This window comes from Poecilia reticulata, chromosome 19 (genome assembly GCF_904066995.2).
Source record: "Poecilia reticulata chromosome 19, P_reticulata-male-v2, whole genome shotgun sequence".
NCBI lineage: Eukaryota > Metazoa > Chordata > Actinopteri > Cyprinodontiformes > Poeciliidae > Poecilia > Poecilia reticulata.
Window position 1 is genome coordinate 4993569 of NC_088848.1, and position 21698 is coordinate 5015266.

General features: G+C 37.4%; 1 protein-coding gene across 1 annotated transcript in view; it reads right to left on the reverse strand.

The window, feature by feature from the left end:
• The window catches only part of LOC103481331 (protocadherin-15-like), a 222603-nt gene that overhangs the window by 58817 nt on the left and 142088 nt on the right, over window positions 1–21698 (reverse strand). The window contains exons 21-26 of the mRNA XM_081600402.1: window positions 20322–20441; window positions 20006–20191; window positions 17644–17880; window positions 13569–13685; window positions 10813–10953; window positions 9732–9844 (exon numbers count right to left, since the gene is read on the reverse strand). Of these exons, the coding sequence (XP_081456528.1) occupies window positions 9732–9844; window positions 10813–10953; window positions 13569–13685; window positions 17644–17880; window positions 20006–20191; window positions 20322–20441 (914 nt within the window). The remainder of the gene's footprint in view (window positions 1–9731; window positions 9845–10812; window positions 10954–13568; window positions 13686–17643; window positions 17881–20005; window positions 20192–20321; window positions 20442–21698) is intronic.

Consider the following 21698-nt stretch of genomic DNA (forward strand, 5'->3'; position numbering starts at 1 on the left):
AGCAGCATATATATATATATTTTTATTCAGATTTTTCTTTGACATTCCTTTAAACTTAAGACATACAGGAAAATTAATGACTAACTCTCATATCCACAACTGTTATTCTCTTTGCTGCTACTATACATTTAAAAAGAGTGAGTTGTTTTTAGAACATAAATCACCCTTTTTATTCTTTTTTTGTTCCAAGTGTACTAAATTATTTATCTTCCTTTGCTTCTGTATGAATTATTACAGAGTATCTTTATTTGTTTTCCTTTCATGCTTAGGAGACGAAAGATCTGGAAATGCATTAAAATGTGATCATTTTGCTATTGTTAAGTCCTTTGTTCTTGTCTGCTCACAGTCTTGGTACAATTTCTCATTACCGACTTCCGTTTTTCTTTGTTTTGAAATACTTTAGAGCATCGACGGCGACGAAAAAGACCGAGGATCTTCTCCTGGTAACAATCCTTTGAAGAAGGTAATGAGTAGAAGGTGGGGCTCATTTGGAAGTAATTTAACAACAACGCTGTATTAGCTGTGAACTCATGACTCAGTAGTCAATTAAGTTTTCTTCGAGCAGCTTCAAGAAGCTTCAAGAAGGAAAAGGCGTCTAATTTGAAAGCAACTAACTTAACAAGCTGTATGCCGTGCCTGCCTGCCTGCCTTTCCTTATCAAATCTCTTTTGAATGGATGGTTTAAACAGTTGTTGCAGTTGACAGGGAAGTCGCACCAAAAGTCAATGTTTAGATTCTCGTGCACAAGCAAAAGGAAAAGATCTGGACAGAGGTTTGGTGGAATGCCTCCATCTTGATTTTTTTTTCTCCTCTTTCTAATCAAATATTTTTCTTTTTGTGGGTCAAGAGGTGTGTGTAACAGATATTCTTTCAGAGTTGAATCACAGGAGAAACAGAACCTCACATTAGATATTATATAATTCCAAACAACACAAGTGCAACTCCTTTAAATGTTACACATTTAACAGGCATGTGATTAATGAACACACATGAAAAACATGTTTTGGTCACTTTAAACCACATCACGTACAATAAAGAATACTCGCTTTCCTGAAAGCATCAAATTCAGTGTTTAAATTTTTAAAACCGTCGCTGATCACAAGCACTGAATTCTATCTACTCAATGTAACTGGTATAATCAAACAGCACTATGTTTATATCGGTGCATACGCTAGACCCTTTGGGTTTAAATTCACAGCTTTCATAATGAAGTATTCATTAAATTTACAATACATGCATTTTTAATGCAATGTTCCAGGAAATAAGTAGAAGGGAGAGAGTTTACCCAACTTTATGAGTGGGTCTTAACAGTTATATTTCCATTAAGTAAAAAAAAAAAAAGATGGTTAAATTACCAGAATCCTAAAATTGAGTTTTTTGGGTATTGAGAAAATGTGATTATTGTCACATTACATGCAAGTTATATTGAAGCAAACAACACATTTTATTAGATCCAATGAATAATTTATCTATTTACTAAGCTTCGTTTCTGTGCAAACTTCAAATATTTCTAAATATTTTACATGCTTTGCTCTTGACTGCAACTAAACTTCAGTCACTGTGACATGTTAAGTCCAAGACAGAACACAAAACTTGACACTGACCCTTTAATGTAATGAAGATATGCAGTCCAGTCGCGTCATGAAGGAATCTGTCGTTACAAGAACCTTACGCATTTTTAAGAAGCCCATTCAGAGTTTTGCCTTTGATCTGTTAGTTTGATAATTTTAGGATCAAAGGCAAGAAATATGTCAGTGCGTCTGTCACAGGCCAGTGAAAAGAAAAAAAAAAAAAACGGAGGCAAGCGCAACAACCACCTATTCAAAAGAAAAAGACAGAGAAGTATGAATCACCCTTCTGACGCCTTCCTTTTCACCAAGTTTGGTTTAAAGTCACAAACAGCTGCAGGAGTGGAGATTTATGCATTCATGCCACACTTGCTATTTTGCAAGCTTTCAGGCATTCATATTGGAGGCCTAATATATTTTAGATGCATGCAAGCTGTTTGATCTGTTAGAGCGAGAGTGTTGTTCACCTGCAGCGGTTTTGCCCAATGTCATTTTGTATTTCCACCGGAGTTGTATTAACGCTCTCGAGGTTGCGCCACATTGTTTGAAAAAGAGGAAGTCGTCAGCCAACCGAGAGCCGACAAACAGGGAGACAAAACTTACGAAAGATGTCTTCATGTGTGACTGCACAGATGCCTGCCTCAGCACCGACTCCGGGCGGTGTCTGTCATGTTTAGAGTGTCAGTCTACCTCTGCCTGTCAATTTCAGTTTTTGTAAATCTTCCTGTCCATCTGCATCAGCGCTGTTCTCTATTCACAATTTCACCTGCTTGTTTGCTTAATCTACTTCAATCTGTCAGCCTGTCAACTCATCTGCCATTTTAAAGACTTATCATGCAGTATGTTGATCTGTCTGCGTGCGTCTGCCTATCTGCCTGTCAACTTTAATGTGTTTTTTGAAATGCTCTATGCCGACAGTGATGCCACTTCTTTTTCCCCCTCAAACTTCTGAATTGCAGTTCTTTCCTTTCCCCTCTTCCCCTCATTTACTAGCAGATGTCAAACTATTCTTTCCAGCGTCCTCCGTCAACCTCTGATATTGCAGAACTTTGTGCCTCATCTTTTCTTCACTTGCTTCTGATCTGAGATTGATCTTGTGAACAGATAGTTTGTTGCCAAGTGTTGTGCTATTGTAACAAATTCAAAATAATTTGTGCACGTTTTCACTCTGCCTATCGTAATTTAAAATGAGGAATGATGCATTTATTATGTATTTGAAAGAAAAAGATTTTGTACTTCTCTGCGCCACAAGGCACTTCTCTCTTTGCCTGCACCCTATTTCTTAACTCACTCCTCTCATCTGACTGAACCCCACTTATGATCTTCCTTCTAAGTAGCTTGTTTTGTTTTGTTTTGATATTAACTGCATTGCTACATCCACATTTGCAAGCTGCTTGTAAATGTGACTTTTAAATCCTCAAAATGAATATATTTTGATAAATGCACCAACTCCCGGTTTGAAAACAGCATAATTAGCCAAATGGCAATGCAGTAAAATCAAAAACCTTGCTGGACTGAAAGCCTGCTGGCATAGCAACAATGACATATGTTCACCTTTTTTCCCCCGCAGCCCGTCAGGAGGTCTCGTTGCAATGCAGATATCCTCTGGTTTTAGATTTTAAATGTTGGGGTTCTGTGGCGAATAATTTGTGATGTTTACTCTGAAAAGCAGTGCTTAACCTTCCTTTTCACCGTTTCATTACATTACACTCTCATTTAAACAGCACAGCACTCTGTGCTCCCATCACCCACCGGTCAGACGCATGACAGAGAAGAGCGCCGTACAGTTTGCAGTCTGTATGCTTAATTCCTGTAAAGTGGGACGTCTCACATGCACTCATTTAAACGCTAATTCAGATGGCATACGGGTTTAATGTTCCACAGTGTGATTAGATGGATAAATTTCTTGAACGGCTTATTTTTCTGTGCTCCGTTAATCAAAATGAATGCGTTAAAGGTTCCAACTTCTATCATTTTATTTCAGACAATTTGCGACAGGCGAAAGAAAACCATTTCTAGTTGGAACTGTAACAAATGAAGTGGTTTTAATGTGAGTTAATTTAGAACACGTTCCTGTCAAGGATGAACTGACACAGAACTGATCTTTTAGCGGGATAATTATCAGAATATTATGACCAATCATCACTCATGAATTCTCATCAGAGATGATCAAGGCATCTGGACGACTTGGAGAGATTGTTCAAAGGAGAATAGTCAAAGGTTTTATTCTCTGTACGTTCCAACCTTGTTAAACATTATTAGAGAAGACAAAAGGTTGAAGTCAAGGTAGAAACATCTAGGCAAAAAAAATAAAAAATATCACTGATGGCAGATTTTAGTAATTTTGCTAAAATTGTCATTTATTAATGAGATTTTTTCCTCCACTGAAAATATGTTTATGCCACATCAATAAAAAAAATAATAATTTGAAAACTTTTTACTCATCTGCATCATGGATGCCAATCAAAGTGGGTGTTAGAGAGTGTTGTGCCTATGCAAAGAAATACAGGATTGCAGGAACAGAAAGGAGTGTAGGGGGAGTTATGGTTAAAAGTGAGAAAGCTGCTGAAACCTGCTGCGTCTGCATGTGGAAACCGATTGTATGTGGTCTGCTCAGCCACAAACTCAGCGATTAGCCACAGAGAGATCTCGAACATCCTCTAAACTGGTGAAGATGATGAAATTAAACTCGGAAAGACCTTGTGGTACAGCACATGTGGAAAACAGGAATTGCTCTTCATGGATAAAGTGGAAAAGGGATGTGTGGGAAGGTTGAGTGATGAAAGGAAACAGGTTGGAGGGAGCAACATCAGTGTAAAATGTCGGCTAGGAGATTGTGAGAGGAAACTCAGGGTAAAAAAAGTAAATTGGCACGTGTCAGGTTTCTGGACATCTGTTGCTGCCCCCAATTCTTTTTGTTTTTCCTCATCCAGCAGGAGTTCTCCATTTGGCCACGTCTCCGAAGAGCACAAAGCTGCTTTCTGGCGATTTGAACTTTTTTAGTTTGTTTCTCTCCATTTGACCCTCTTCACATGATTTTCATGCAACTGTACAAAAATATTTAAATATTAACACAAAAATGTAGAATGTGATTTATGGCAGTGATGTATCTGCATGACAAAATTTCAAATTAATTGCCTTTAAGGCAAATTCATCTGCAGCTACAACAAAATAAAAACAGAACTCAGTAACTTAATTAAATAAAAGGTCTTACTTTAGGCTTATGCGATACAAAAGCAAACCTACATAAATAAAAGAAGACTTTTATGTGAGTTTTGGGTTGATTACAGTAAAATGTGCCACGTATCTCCTGATTTGAACATATTTAAATAATGACTGAACGTCATTAACTAGCTGTCTCTTTTCCCAGCAGCATGACGGTTGATGAAACTGGAGATCCGACATAAGAGATAACTTAAAAATATTGTCACGTGTCTGACTAACATTACCACCATTATTTGCTTAATATCTTAACTATGACAGCTATATCAATGACTCTTAAAGCTACATCATTTAACACTTTCTTAAATCGCCATGAATTTAAGATGGGTAAATATTAACCTAAAGAAAAGCCAAGTCTGTGAGTGTCTTCAAGTGATCAAATAATTATTAGCCTGATTAACCAAAGCACTAAAGATAAGAAAATATGTGAATATTCATAAGTGCAGACAGAGCATCTGTATGATTAAGGCTGAAATTAAAAGCATTATCTATGGGTTAATTAATGCAGCATTTAAATTACTTTTCAGCAGGTGCTTGTGAGATAATACGGTCACCGAGTTGGTGATACTTACTCTGCAGAACTTCTTAACCTGTTCAAAGTCTTTAGTGAGTTGTGTTTGATGCTTTTTATTGACATAATATGTTTCTATAGATTAAATGTAATGATTTTATTAGTTGACTTTAACCGATGCTTTTAGCAGAATGAATCAGATCATTTCACTCTTTCACAATCTGCAGAATCACATGAAGACATTCAATGTTGTCCATATAGTTTTTTAACTTCTATAGTGAAATATTAACTAATGTGATTCAAAAATGAAAAAAAAAAAAAACTGCTCCAAGTTGCTCCCGCCTACTGGATTGATGGACATGTTTGTATCTGCGTGTTTGGTTCAATCAACTTTGTTAATCCAGTGCAGAAATAAAACAAATACTTGAAAACAGTAAAGTTCTGCTGCTTTTTGAACTATTTTTGTGTGTGCATGTCAACATATTCAACAAAATGTGTCTATTATGTTCCTGGTGTTGCAATGGATCTGGTCCCAATGCATACATGGCCTTGTAATCATAGCTGCATGTCTGCCCCATGCTTTGATTCCACATTTCCTAAGGACTGCATATGTAGGAAGGACAAAAACTGTTTAACAAAAGTGGTTTTAAAATAACTACATCTTTAAAGATTATACCTCAAAGCAACATGTAACTGCATATGAGGAATCGGCTGTTTCAGACACAGGAAAAATGTTTTAGTTGCTTCAAACTGGCAACAAAAACAAACCGAGTCATTTTTGCTTCCTAAAACCCTGAAATAAAAAATATGATCATGCCTGGATCTGAATATTTCAGTCATGTTAATTTACTTTTGAAATAATGCAAAGCAGAAGTTGACAAAATGTTTGTCTGTTCCCAGTTCAAGATTAAATATTTAGTCTTTATTTCAATTTTGGTGCTCCAGCAAAGAAACAAATAACCAATAGTCACTGTAATGCATGCATGCATTCAAATCCTACGTTTTTTAATACTTTATTTTACTCTGATGGCAGCCAAACATGACTGTTATCGATGTTCTTGGTGCATATAATGTATCCGTGCTCAGAAGCTGGATTAATAAAAGTCAAATTTATCTTAATCTCTCGTGATAATCTGCTGTGTTATCTCTTTACGCAATGATGTAAGTCACAGCAACATATTTCCATGTTTGATCATATTACTTCTTGCTAAAAAAAGAATAAAACAAGGCTTTGAATGTCTGAAGCATTTTGGGCCCTCAACACACTTTCTAATTAGATTAATTAAAGTGAGCAGTTACAAGATGTTTGATGCCAGGGAGGACTTGTGGCTGTGTGTGAACACTTCAATAAAGGGGGAAAAAAATCCACACATTTTTAATGTATGCATACATTAAGAAAAAAAAGGAGAAAAGAGCTTTCAATGATATGTCAGTATTTCCTCACTTAACCTCCTGTTGATCATTTCCTATGGTTGCTAATAACTATGCATGCATGTGCGACGCTGCCTGCATACTGATTCTGCAGGTGCAACAAGCCCTTTACAGTGAGAGGAGAAAAGGGAGCCAAGACTAAACACAGTTGCAGCAATGATTTAACACAACTTCTTTCACGGCCTATTAGCTTTTTCACTAGATGAGCAACCCACAGACTGAAAATGCACAAACAGCAAATAGAGCCAAAGCTACGGTTGACTGGTGCTTAGTGTCTGTGTTCAGCAGAGAGAATTGGCTGTATCACTGGTGCATCAATTCAGTTGCATCCAGAAATCTTTTGAACTCCATCCCAGTCACATAAAGCATGTTTGATCCTGAAAAACGCTTTGGCAGTGGTAGAAACATATATGTTGACAGTGCTTGATGTGAAGTCTGTATTGGGTATATAACAAACACCAAGGCTAGAAATTGCAGTAAAATACTCTCCTTTTAAAATTTAAGATGCATTTATTTTATATGTATAATTGCACATAAAAAAATACAATAGTCAAAAAGATGGCAGTGATGTTTTTGTTTGCCTGTATGAGCTTTTCTTGGGGTCATACAAAATGCAATTTCCATTGCTGTTGCTTTTGTAACAGCTTATGATACAAACTTCCTGTGCTAATAGTGATTCTAGTTTTTAAAGGGTAAATAATTGCTGAAAAACCCTAAAGAAATTAAACCCAAGCAGAAACATTCTGCATGAATGCAGAGTGAAGCGCAAGATTAAAATGCAACCAAACACAGATTACAGGAGAAGGGCAAAATTCACATGCGGAGAGATATACAAAAGAAACACCACACTCAGAAAGAGATATTTGGAATTCACAAGCATCAAATAATAATATAAAAACACATATTTGTTATGCTTTTGAACTGAGAATGTGTCTTTACGGGGTTGTGAGTAATGATCAAAAGGGGAGAAATAAAACATGAAGGTAATACATACTGAACTCCACACAAATATGCCCACACACTTTTCCGTGGCTTAAAGCTACGTATCTGTCTTAATTCAGCATCTTTGTGACACTTCCATGTTGTTCTTGAAGCCAGGAAGATTTTCATGCTGCCTTGTGTTAAACACATTAAGACGTTTGGATTCAACTAACAAGCTCATTAGATTTATATAAACACCTGCTTAGAAATCTGAATGGCTGAACAATTTTTAGATACACTATTATGATAAACATCCATAAAATGTGTTTTGACGATACACGGAAGCCCTTTCTGTCTGATACAAATGACATGTTGCTTAAAGTGAGTAGAAGCCACAGCAAATTCACATAAGAGATGTGGTGGAGAAAGACATAAGAAGTGAAAGTGTATGTCTATGAATATATATATATATATATATATATATATATATACTGTCTGACGGGCAAAGCAAATTGAAACAGGCATTACAAAAGAGAATAAACACAACTCCAACTACACAGTGGCGCTGATAAGAAGAACAATAACTCAGACCAATTTCATTCTGTAAAAACTAAAGAAAGCAGACAAATAAAGACAGATAAAAGGAGATAATAGCAGGCGATTATAGTCCATTTTTACATCTGCATCTAAACACACACAAGAAAACCCGAGCTGATCCCTCCTGAATCCAATAGCTAACTGAAAGAGTGAGATTTAAGACTGGGAGGAAGGGAGCTGATGTTTGTTTTTCCACATGGGCTGAGAGTGTCATAAATTAATAGTTACTGGGTCTGTGACATGTAATTGCTGAGGCTGTTGACAGTGCAAAAACAAAGACTGAATGGAACGTTGACAGAAGAGTCATTATGGCGTTTTCACTTAGATCAAACAAAAACTTATCCATTTTTCGACTATTTTTGTTAACTTTATGCTTCAAAACAAGTCAAAGTATTCATTTTTAAAGAAACTCATCTGTGTCAGATGTACAGTGAGTAAATCACAACTGAATTAAACAACTAACTAAATGTTAACAAGCACGACCCCAGGTTTATTCCTGCTTTGATTTAACAAGGCATTCCTTACAAACGTCAAAATCAGAAAATTTCCATTTGATTGAATGTTAGAGCCACATTTTGCCCCATTACAATCACACACAGCCTAAACACATATTTGTGGGTGTGTTTTGTGAAATAAAACAAAACAGGAAAAAAAAAAAAAAAGAAGGTTGATGGGGATTTTTACTTACGAATAAAAATCAGAAACGTGTACTGCGCATTTGCATTTAAACCACCAAATTAATTGTAGGTTGATTTCACTGCAACTGCAAATGAATGCTTCTTTTTGCTCAAGCACAGTAGAACTGGATGGTGACTGGGCCATTCAAACACAATGGATATGATTTGATCTATGGCATTCCATTCTAGTGCTGCAGATTCCAGAATTATCGATTCAAAGCCTACTAGGGATGTAAACAAAACAGAAAAAAGTGAAGAGGAAGACATGGCCAAGCTGTTAACAAAGGTGGTTTATTCACATGTTATTGCATTATCCTCTCACCAACAGGTATGACTGGGAAGGTGTGCAGACAAAAGTCAGTTGTCTGGCTTATCAAGTCCAAAAATATATATCATCAAAAGTTTTCAACTTTTATCCCATTTAAAATGAAGTTTATTGTTGTGTGACAATGTGGAAAATTGCAATGCAAGATATTTAGATGAGGCAATTCTGTTTGCTTTTGATCCTTAAGAGGAAAGTTAAAAATAAAGTTTCTCAAGTCGCTTCTAATAAGTGAATGTCTGTGATTTTCAGTCACGTCTTTATAAATTCACTTTAACAATATTTAATGAGAAGAACCCGTTCTCTGTAAGCGAACTGTGCAGCATTCAGAACCGCTCAAACGTGTTAACTTTGTGTAATTGAGATTTATGCTCTTCTCTTTCCACTGAAGCGCTTCTCGCAAAACAACCGAGCAGCTGCCGCATAAAACATTCAGATGACAAGAAAACACTCGATGTGTGTTTGCGTGTGTGAGAGCGTACCTGTATTCTTCTCGAGTGAACACGGGGATAACAGAGGGCTGAAGCACTGTGATTTCCACCAGAGTCGTGTTCTCTTTCACAGGCTCGCCACGATCATAGGCCACCACCACCAGCTGTTAGAGACGCATGCAGATGAAGACAGAGTGGGTTATGACTATGTCATCCCATATGTTTCCCTCTGGCATATCTATTTTTCTGCTCGCACAGACTTTCTTCTTTTTCATTTAATTGGTGGTAACTAATGTTAACAAGACCCAAAGGAGAAGCGTTGACTCTAGAAAAAAGTCAACATGAAATCAGAACAGGCTTACTTTCATATTAGTTTTTACATTTCTATACAATGTTCCTAACTCATAACATTTTGAAGAAATGTTATAACTTGGCTTATGTGGCAGTTAAAAGCTTTGCTCGGTCTCAGCTGATTTTAGTTAGTTATATATATATAATTTGCTCTTGCACGGTGCAGAAGTGCTCACAGAAACCCAAAACTGAGACACCATTACCTAATTATTTTATATGCTGTTCAATGAGATTTAGTCACAGCTCTGCAACAATTTTCTTTTTCCTCAGTCTTAATCCAGAACCTAAACACAGCAGCACAAACAAAGTAAAATGACATCTTAAGCAAATCCTGCATTTCTACTTCAATCAAAGGCCAATCAAATTTAGGTGGACACTCTTATCTTAGCAGGTTTACAGTTGCAATACTAATTAAATACAAGTTAACTACTTATGGACAATGAGATTTTATGAAGAAAAATACGTCTGACGTTTCTGATTGCAGTGGGGCAAAATGTAAAATTCAAGGTTGTGAATACTTTTGCAAGTCACTTTTATATGATACATAGTATTACTGCTGTATTTCACACTAAAACAGATTTGAATCACGAAGAAATGAATTGAAAAGTAAGAGCGAATTTAAGTGTTTCCAATTTGAAACTGACAACCTCAATGTTCCTACCTGTACAAGTGTAATGAGCGTAAAACCACCTTAACATATATTTAGTTCAGTTCTAAAAAATACATAATTTAAGCATTTTTTTTTTATTTTTTTACAAAAAGAGACTGTGTATGTACTCACTCTGAACTTTAAGTTGGGTTCCTCGTTAAGATTTACTCTGGTAACCACATGACCTTTCTCTTCATCTACATCGAATATACTGGCAGAATATGGATAGGCCTCCTGGTCCACCTTGTAACGAATTAGACCTGCGGGGGTTCCCTGCGAAAAGGAAAAGCAGAGCACGCGTAATGTCGATGGGTTTTGCAGTAGATGATTAACTGGCTCTTTTATGCTTAGCCGAACAAATATTTCTTGAAACATAATCTAGCGTTGGAAGAGAAACGGCTTTTGGAGCGGTGCTAAATGTCACGCTGTCCCTAAATTTAAATACTAATGATTGAACATAAAAATACCCAGTAGCATTCTGGACACCTGGGGTTCAAGGTTTAATAGTCATAAATTAACCTCCAGAGTGTTAGCATGAGTAATTTTGCACAGAATGGTGGCAAATAGAAAAACATTTCACGTCTATTTCTATGCCGAAGTTTCAACACATGTAATTCTGCTGATATTTATTCTGTGAGGCAGATTAAAAAAGAGCGTTGGAAAAAGATTGTAAGAGTTTGAAAATGCAAACCAAGTAAGGCAAAACCAAAGCAGACACGCTAAACTGATTGAGCGGATGAGAATAGCAAAATTCTCACTGGCACTTCTGGACAAAAAATTCTGACGAACAAGATGTGATAAAAAAAATTTAAAAAAAGATAAATGTTCAGTTAAATACTATTCAGTAAACTGAAAAAAAATGGCATTAATTATTCCACTGTCATTACTTCTGCAAATAATTCAGTGTGAGACTTTGCTACAGCAATAAAAGCTAAATTTACAGAAAGACTGACACATTTTACCAATAACTGCATGGGGAGCTTATTAGGCATGTGAAGGATGTTTTAGAAATGTCAGCTATATCATAGAGTCAGCTTTAAATAAACTGTAAAATGTTCACTCCTATATTAAAGGCACACAGGAAAGAATAATAATGTCACACAGCTTTATTTCAATGATTTTATATCAACCAAATCTATGATGAAAAACATATTTTGATACATTTTAGCAGCTAGACACCGTTTCAAACATTCCGTCTATAGAAATGAAAGAACAATGAATGAAAGTCAATGGAAAGTCCTTGTGCAAATAGAAAGACATACCATGTGTGTTTTGTGTGGGTGTGTGTATGATGGGTGTGTGTCTTTAAAACACTGTTGAAGAGTGTTAGTGGTGCTATTCAATATGTTTTTTATTTCCTCATTTTTCCCACGGAGTGCAAGACGATTAAGGAAAACATCCAGTCAAAGATTCAACTCAATGACATAAAGACAAATTGGCCTTGTAAAACGTTTAACTATTAACTACAGCACTGTGGTGTCTTATTGCGTGTAACTCGGGGTTACACGCAACAGGTCATTCAGTCATATTCAATCATACTAAATGATTCAGGGCAGCAATTTTATTAATAAAATACACTAAAAACTCATGCAGTTAAGTGACACTTCAAGTGACACAATGTACAATTTTTGTGATCCCAACAGAAAATAAAGGCAGCAAATTTTTAGTGTAATGATCATGTTTTGTGAAAAAAATGTAGGTTTAATATCAGAACAGCACTGGTGAACAGTAAAGCTGAGCTGCTTGTTAAACGTCTCCATTAAATGTGTTGCTACCAAAAAAGTTTGAAATGAGTCGGCAGAGGGCTGCACAGTGGCTCAGTTGGTAGAGCTGTTGCCTCGATTCCCGGCCCCGGTCTATCTGCATGGAGTTTGCATGTTCTCCCTGTGCATGCGTGGGTTTTCTCGCATGACCCCACCTCTCGCCCGGAACGTTAGCTGGAGACAGGCACCAGAACCCCTCTCAACCCCACTAAGAAAATGGATGGATGGATGGATGAGTCGGGAGAACCTAACAGACAAATTCTTGAAAGCATTTTGAATCTACAATGAGCAAAAACATTCGCATCAAGATATACATACATACAGTAAAAAAATGCTATTAGCACCTTGTTTGGGCCTGAGGGAGTACTTTCAAACCGTACAACCTGGAGAGTATAATGATGTTTTTTGGCTCAAGAGAATTTACTTTGATGCTTCTACCTGCACTCTGAATCAATTCAGCTGATGAAAGAGGACAGCAAGCACATAATTCAAAGGAAGTGAAGCTTTTAAGAAGGCGCATGGCGAAACATTGCGGGAGAAGATTTTGCTTGCAGATGTGAAAATAAAAAATAAGTTCAGAGACTTAGAAATGCAAAGTAAGGAAACTCTGTGTTTGAGTCTGGCCTTTTTTCATAAACATTTATTCAATAGGTGATTTTAAAACTCACCAAGCGGCTGCTTTCAGGATTCCATGAAAATTAGGTGGGGTTTTTTTCCCCCACAATGCATTGCATAACACAGATCTGCATTTTAACAAATGATTGCGTAAATCAGAAAAGCTCATTTCAAATGATGTTGCAGCTTGTCCGATCTGCAGCAAATCTCAAATTACTCTAAATAAACACTCTAAAGTAAGCTGGTTCTTTATTTTACAAGCCAAGTAAGTTTTAGATTGAATGTTTTGGATTAAAAAAAAAAAAAAAAAAACTTGGTTAACAGAACCACTGCTGAGCAGAGGGAAAAAAAGAGTAAGGCTCCAAAAGGGAAAAGGATACAAATTCAAAACACACTTTCACGGACTAAAGCTGAGCATCATTATCCCGTATCATTCCATTCCAATGCACAATTTTAAGAGCAAGAGAAGGAAAATAGTTTGATTAAATATGAGCAGCTGCAAACACTCACCGCAGGGTCAGAATCGGTGGCCATCACCGTGGTTACAATGGTTCCCTTGACAGCATTAGGAGCAACCATGCCTCTGTAGACGGGTTGTCTGAATGAGGGAGCAAAGTCATTCATATCCTGAAAAGAGATTCAAGAAAAGCAACACAGACCTGTGAGAAAACAGTGAATGAAACTTCACAGGGGAATGACGTGAACTTGAACTTTAATAAAAAACATTTTTTTTTACTGAGTTACCAAATGTCTGACATGTTGCGAAAGTTCTCTGCAGTGAACCGTTGGTTGGTTTGAACAAATCAAGGCAGCATCACACAATGCTGACAAAAATCTTTCAATTATCACCAATTACGAGGACGAAGATGTTCTGGTCAGATTTTATCAACTAAAAACTCTCTACTTCACCCTGAAATCCTGTCTATAAAACAAGGTTGTGACACAGATTGAAAGTCAAAAGACTGGAATTTGTTTGTCTACAATCTAAACTGACAACTAATTATGTTTGTCATGTCTTGTGATTTTCATTCATTCATCCATTCATTCTTTCATTCACAGACACTTTTTATGTAATGTGAAAGATTTTGTTCTGCATATTCCAAAAGACTTGCATCTGTCATTGTAATGTTGTTCCTGAAAGGAATTGACTCTGGGGTTTAGAGTACCGTTTAGAGTACAATAACGTTTTTCAGATTGATTTGCAAAACACTTCAAAGATTAATATTTTACTTCAACTGTAAATTTGTCCTACTTTGCATTGATCAGTCACATAAAAATCCCAGGAAAATAAATGGAATTTTTTGGTGTATAAAACATCCAATTGGTATGAATATATTTGCAATATTTTTTTTTTTTTACATTTTCTATGCATCTGGGCATTAAGGGTGGTTTTAATCATTTTTATTGTCCAAACCAAAATGGCAGCAATAAAAATATGCAATGATTTTTGGCAAAAGATTACTTATTCCCCCCAAACAGGACTCACATCACAAACTGCATGACAAAATGGAGCCATCTTGATTGACAGAACACAAGATACAATCAGAAATACAGAGTACTACCTCTGCTGCCTTGCAACATCCAATGGAAGGAAACAAAGAGGGACAGCTTGAAGCTGGAGCGGATTGATATTAATGTATGACACTTGTTTCCTCTGAGGGGACGAGCTTCTTTTGACAGAAAATGTGAGGCATTGTCAGTCAGACCTTTCAAACAAATTCAAATCAGCACTCAGTAGTCTGAGCTAGGTCAGCTGTGGCTGCCACATTAGCAACAAATATACTGGTGGCACTTCTGACCCACAGTTTAGCCTGTCTGGTTTCAGGATGCAGCAGCTATGCACAATTTGTCTCGTGGTAAAAAGTCAGTCGCAGTCGGACAACAGGGAAACAACAGGAGGTTAGGGTGCGTTCACACTATAGCCTGAAGTGACCCAATTCCAATTTTTTGGCAATTCAGATTTTTTTGCCGGGGCCGTTCACACTGCCAGTGAATTTTTACCTTTATGTGTTCTGCAGTGTGAATGAGCAAACGACCTGAAAGTGTCCCACATGCGCACTAGAGGGCGCAATAGTGTCAGCGTTCTGCCAACTGCCATAAAAAGAAGAAGTGCTCAGTGTTTGCGGAAGTAAACATGGAGGCTAATGGTGGAGCTTAGCTTACATATTTGAAGTTGTTGCCCTGCTGGAGTAACATATTAACAACTTAATTCTCATTATAGTCCGTCATAGTTGTTGTTTTTCTTTCCGGTTGCGCGTATCAGGACGGAGAATAGTGAGATTTGTTGAGAATCAGTGACGTTCAGTTCGGATGAACGCGACCTGAACTTTATGTTCACATTTGAATCGGATATGGGTCACATTCAAAAAAGAATCCGACCTATGCTGTTCACACTGCCATGAAAAGATCGGATACAGGTCGCATTACGTAAAAAAAAATCGGAATTGGGTCACTTCAGGTTGCAGTGTGAACGCACCCTTAGATCAGTCCCTGACGCCACAAAAAAACTCCAAAAAAACATCAAAACAATCAAATCAGTTCTCTTGTGGACGCCTCATGAAGGTGGGGGGTGCGCTGGACCCCCTCTTGGACTGAAGCTCACACAGTCGGAGGATTTGAGAAAAAAAAAAGCTCTTTGACTGGACTTAATGGCTTCAGTGTCTATATAGAAAAAAAAGATGAGACCATGCAATAAAATACATATAGGAGAACCATCGACGGCATCAATGCATCCTCTGTAAGAACGCATTAGTGGTCATAGAGGTTCTATCAAGATGATCTAACCAGTTCTCATGCAAGGCACTTTAATGTAAAGCACTGTAGCTCACCTTTACTCTTTATAAACTTTGAGGCCATTAAGTCAAGTCCAAGAGGCGGAAATATTGATTTAACCAGGAGAAAGAGAGAGGCATTCTGGATGTTTGATTTAAAGAACCTATATTCCACCATGAGGATCTATCTGTTAATGAGTTTCTGTGAGTGACCCTGATTTGTAGCTACGATTAATCTTTTTCTCAAACAAATATGCTACTTTTGTGTTGATTATGTCTACTGACATGCTTTTCACATTTCACATTTAATGTGAAATCATTAGAAATTTTGGGGGGTTTCAGCACCAGTGAGAGTAATGTTTAAATGTACTCAAAATATGTTGCTTAACTTGCCAATGAAATCCCCCTCAAATCAGTTCTGTATCATCAGGATGTCCCTTACATTAACTGAAAAACCTAAATGCTGAAATGTAGCAGTGAGAACTTGAACAAAAATATTCACATTTTAGCTCATTTAAAGTCAACCAATCTCAGCTTTATGTAAAAAAAAAAACACCACCACAGTATTATTTTTTCAAAATAATGCACTTTGTTCTCACATGCCTGGGCTACTTTTGGTTTCGAGAGTATTTAAAACCAGAAGTGGAAGCAGAGCTTTCAGTTATCAAACTCCTCTGTTGTGGAACCAGCCTCCAGTTTTAATTAGCAAAACAGATACACTGTCTACTTTGCCCCATGCTTTCTCCAGGATGTGGGGAAGCAGTGAAGTCAAGATTAAATGCAATCTGCTGGTGTTCTTAGAGCAGTTTTTATTATTATTATTATTATTATTATTATTAATTTGCCAGAATTAAAATGTTTTCAGAACAAGTTTAAATAGACAGTTATTGGACAGAAAATAACACTGAATTTTTCTGTAATGAAATTGTCCCTGTTAATTGTATGTAAATGTCCAGAAAAAATGTTTGATAAAGTGAAATAATAATTTTTAGGATACTTAATCCATAATCTATGAATAAAGAGTTTTCTCAGAACTACCATTTGCTGATTAAACTCAACTGTCTTGCTAAAGTATTCTTTTACTTTTAAAACCTTTACTTAAGATTTGTGAAAATATTGACATCCAGTTGTATTAAATACATTGTAGGATCATCTTTTGTTGCAGTTTCAGTCTCTGAACGCTTCGCACATCCAGAAACAGAAAAATGGCCAATTCATCTTAGCAAAATAGCTGAAGCTCAGTCAGATAGGAAGTTATTTTAAGATATTTTAAAGTCTGACTACAGATTCTCAGCTGAATTTAAGTCTGGACTTTGACCTAGCATTTTTTGTTGCTCTGTCTGCAGGTTTCAGTTTGTTTTCCTTCTTTCTTTCCTTGTTGTGTTCTGGGAACCTCCAGTGTTTACTTTTTTTCCAAAAAGAGTTTTGCATCTAGAAAGTTAATCTTTAGTTTGATCTGAGCACATTTGCTATCCCCACCACATATCTCTGAAACTGCAAACTGAACTTCTTATGACAAGGCCTTTCATTTTCTTTTCCATTTCAGATTTCTGGATTGCACAGCTTTTAATTTATCCTGTTGACATGACACACTGAGCTGCCATTTAAAAAAAACAATAGAAAAGCAAAATACTGCTAAAATATCTAGAAGTTTGTGGTTGCAATATGACAAAATGTCTAATAGTTCAAGAGGTCTAAGCCAAGGCCTTGTATGTTCTTGTTTTCTTTACATTTTCCTCTCTTTCAAACTTACTTGCTTTTTGGGCTTTGCTTGGACAAAGGAAAAAATATGAGAAACACACCCCCACACTCACCAGTATCCTGACAGTAACTGAGGCAAGCCCAGGAGGCATTGTTCCCTCCACGTCGACAGCCTCTACGGTGAAAGTGTACATGGGTTCAGAGGCAGACAGAGCTTCAAAGTCCAGAACCTTAAGAACTGACAGCTCCCCCGTCACGGGGTCAACGCGGAAAAGCCGTGTTATCTCAGGATCCAGGCCTTCAGCTCTGATTCGATATGTGAGGTTGGAGATGAGGTCAGCATCTGTTGCCTTCAGAAAAAAGAAAATAAAGAAGGTTGAATCACTGCTATGTGATGGTATTTTTATTTGTTTTGGCAGGTTAATTTTTAAAACAGTGTTTTCATTAAGCTGTGGTGTATTCAAAGCGCCTGTGGCAGTAAACTTTAATGTTCTTGTGTTCTACTGGTGGTCCATGTCGAATTTCTCTCCTTTTTTTGCAGGTATTTAAATTGGGATGCTTTGGGGAGCTCTGCCCTTTTCAATTTTCAATCTTTCAACAAGTCTCACAGTAACTTTGACTTTTACGACGTCTCCAGCTCTGCCTGGAATATGAAATGTAAGCACTTTGGTGATTTTGTAGAAAATGTCTGATTTGAAGCAACATTATTTTGAGTCTTATGAACTACATTTATGACTGAGGCATTAATCTTCAGTCAACTCACTTTGAATATCATGAAGCTGAAAAAGTTTGTTGGATTATTTGGAGCAGCTTTTAGTCAAAGTAAAAATAGTACTAAAAATTAGTAAAAAATCTTTTCAACATTTTAAGGATGACGTCTTGGTTCTAAAAAGATTTTTTTGCCGGGCCGTATGCGAGGGGCAAACTACCTGAAAGTGTCTCGCATGCGCACTAGAGGGCGCAATAGCGTCAGCGTTCCCAGTGTTCTGCCAACCGCCATAAAAAGAAGTGCCCAAGTGTCCAAGTAAACATGGAGGCTAAGGGTGGAGCTTAGCTTACATATTTGAAGTTGTTGCCCGGCCGGAGCAGCATATTAACAACTTAATCCTCATATAGTCCGTCATAGTTGTTGTTTTTCTTCCCGCTTGCGCGTAGAATAGTGAGATTTGTTGAGAATCAGTGACATTCAGTTCGGATGAATGCAACCTGAACGTTAGATCGCATTTGAATCAGATACATCCATCCATCCATTCTCTTCCGCTTATCCGGGGTCGGGTCGCGGGGGCAGCAGCTTCAGAACCCCAAGGCGTTCCCAGGCTAGCCGAGAGACATAGTCCCTCCAGCGTGTCCTGGGTCTTCCCCGAGGCCTCCTCCCGGTGGGACGTGCCCGGAACACCTCACCAGGGAGACTTCCAGGAGGCATACTGACCAGATGCCCGAGCCTCAACGGGCTCCTCTCGACGTGGAGGGGCAGCAGCTCTATTCTGAGTCCATCCCGGATGACCGAGCTTCTCACCCTATCTCTAAGGGAGAGCCCAGCCACCCTGCCGAGAAAACCCATTTCGGCCGCTTGTATCCGTAATCTCGTTCTTTCGGTCATGACCCAAAGCTCATGACCATAGATGAGGGTGGGAATGTAGATCGACCGGTAAATCGAGAGCTTCGCTTTTTGGCTCAGCTCTCTTTTCACCACGACGGACCGGTACAGCGCCCGCTTCACGGCAGACGTTGCCCCAATCTGCCTGTCGATCTCCCGCTCCCTTCTCCCCTCATTCGTGAACAAGATCCCCAGATACTTAAACTCCTCCACTTGAGGCAGGACGACCTCCCTGACCCGGAGAAGGCACTCTACCCTTTTCCGGCTCAATTTGAATCGGATACGTATCGGATATTAGGTCGCATTCGTAAAAGAATTCAACCTGTGCTGTTCACACTGCCATGAAAAGATCGGATACAGGTCGCATTACGTCAAAAAAATTGGAATTGGGTCACTTAAGGCTGCAGCAGTGTGAACGCAGCCTAAGTTACCTGGCCTAAACCCCATAAAGAATCCAAGGAATATTTCCAAGAGGAAGAGAAGAAGAAAAAAACTATTCCAAGAATCCAGATGCGCTAAAAGCCGTTAGTAAAACAACCAGCGCTTACTGAGCAATGCCAAAAACTGATTGCCTCACAGCACTGATGCAGTAATTTGGACAATAAAACTTGTAGAGGCTGACATTTGTGTATTAAAAACCTTTTACTGATTTTATGTAAGATTAACATTTTCAAAGGAGTTTAATTTTATATTTTCCTTAGCTGCCAGTCATAATATCCAAAAGTAACAAACACATGAAGTATATCACACTGTGTTTATATGAAAGTTTTCACTTTTGAATTGAAAAATACTGAAATATATAAAGATTTCAGTCATATTCTAATTTATTCAGATGAACTTATACATAATTTATTTTCCCAGCCAAGCCAGAGACTCACCTTTAACTGTAAAATGACAGTGTCCTCTGGGCTGTTCTCAGGTAGATTGACGTTGTAGGACTGTTGGGAGAAAATCGGGCTGTTGTCGTCCACGTCCAAAACGGTCACAGAGAGGGTGAGCCTGGATCGCCGAGGGTCCACTGCACCGTCCGAGGCTTCGACAACCAGGAAATAGTGACCTTTCACCTTCGAGGTTACAGAGTCATGAAGAAAAATTAAGACTGCAGCTAAAAATAAATAAATAAGTGGTGATATCTTTCAATTGTTTTGAATCCAATAGTCATTAAAGTTCACTAAATCTATGACTTTCTCTGACCTCTCTGTCCAGTGGCACTGCAGTCCTGATGGCTCCAGAGGCATTGATGGAAAACAGTGTCTGGTGTTTGACAAGCCTGTAATGGACCTGACCGTTTGCTCCCAGATCCAGATCTGCTGCCTAAAGCCAGCCAGAAGAAAAAAAAAAGAAAAATGCTAAAAACACAAGAATCAGCAGTTTTGAAGCACTCAGTCTTTAACTTGATCAGGACATAAAATGAAACCTTTAACACAACAACGTGATGTTTTTTAAGTTGGTTCTACAAAGTAAAAATTAAACAGATTGCAACTGAAATAAAAACAGCAAATGAAAAATTTCCAGGAATTGAATTACATCAAGTCAGACTCTTATTTACCAGTTTTTCTGTGACACTGGCCGCAGTACAAGCCCAAAGCATGATCGATCAAATCGAGTTCCAGCTGCTCTCTTCATGAAATTCTGTAACTATGATTTTCAAACATAGTAGCAGAAAACCTATAGCTTCTTCACGGTAATACATCACAGGTTTTATTTTTATGACTCCTTATGATTCTTAAAGTATCATATTTTTAATGTTCCACTTTAGCATCAGTTACAGCCATCTGTACTTCTAACAGAAAAGCTTCAATGCTTTGTGAGGCTTTAACTCGCCTTTTCCTTATTACATTACAAAAAAGGAAACAGCTTTCTAAAAAACATTTTGCTTTCTTTTTACATTGCCTTCCTGCTCAAAGTGAATTATTTACGTCTTCAGAGTGCTGTACAGCTGACAAGAAGAGACTTTTCCTGCTAATTCTTGGCATGAGTTTAAATCAAAAGGTTTAAAGCTTTGTAAATGTGTAAGACTTGGATTTGTAAACTTGCTGCTGCCACAAAAAAAGCAAATGATCTAATCTGAGATCTTGGTAAAAGTCATCCGGTAGCTCATGTGTGTTTTGCAAGATCTTTTTTGCAGTTGAACTCCAGCTGAAAAACATTATTCTATCGCCAAACTAAAATACAAAATGATTTTCAAGTTTATACTCAAATACTCAAAAAAAAACAAAAAAAAAACATACAGTGTTGGTCAAACATGTTTGTGCATTCTTATTTTTTGGACAAACAAATTTGATAAAATGGGTTCACAAGTTTGAATTGGGATTTTTGGCATGACTGTCCATGCAATCTAAATCAAATCCCCAACTAAAATGTTATTTTGTTTTGTTGTATAAAAGAAATAAGTATTTGTTTTTGCAGTCTAGCAGATTCTAAGTTAATACATTTTTTGGATACAACACATACAATTAATAATAAATTGTTGATGCAGATTCACAACATTAGGCATAATTGGAGACAATAAGTAAGTAGATTATATTACCAATGCTGCAGTTGCTTAACAGGTCTTTGAAATGTAATTAC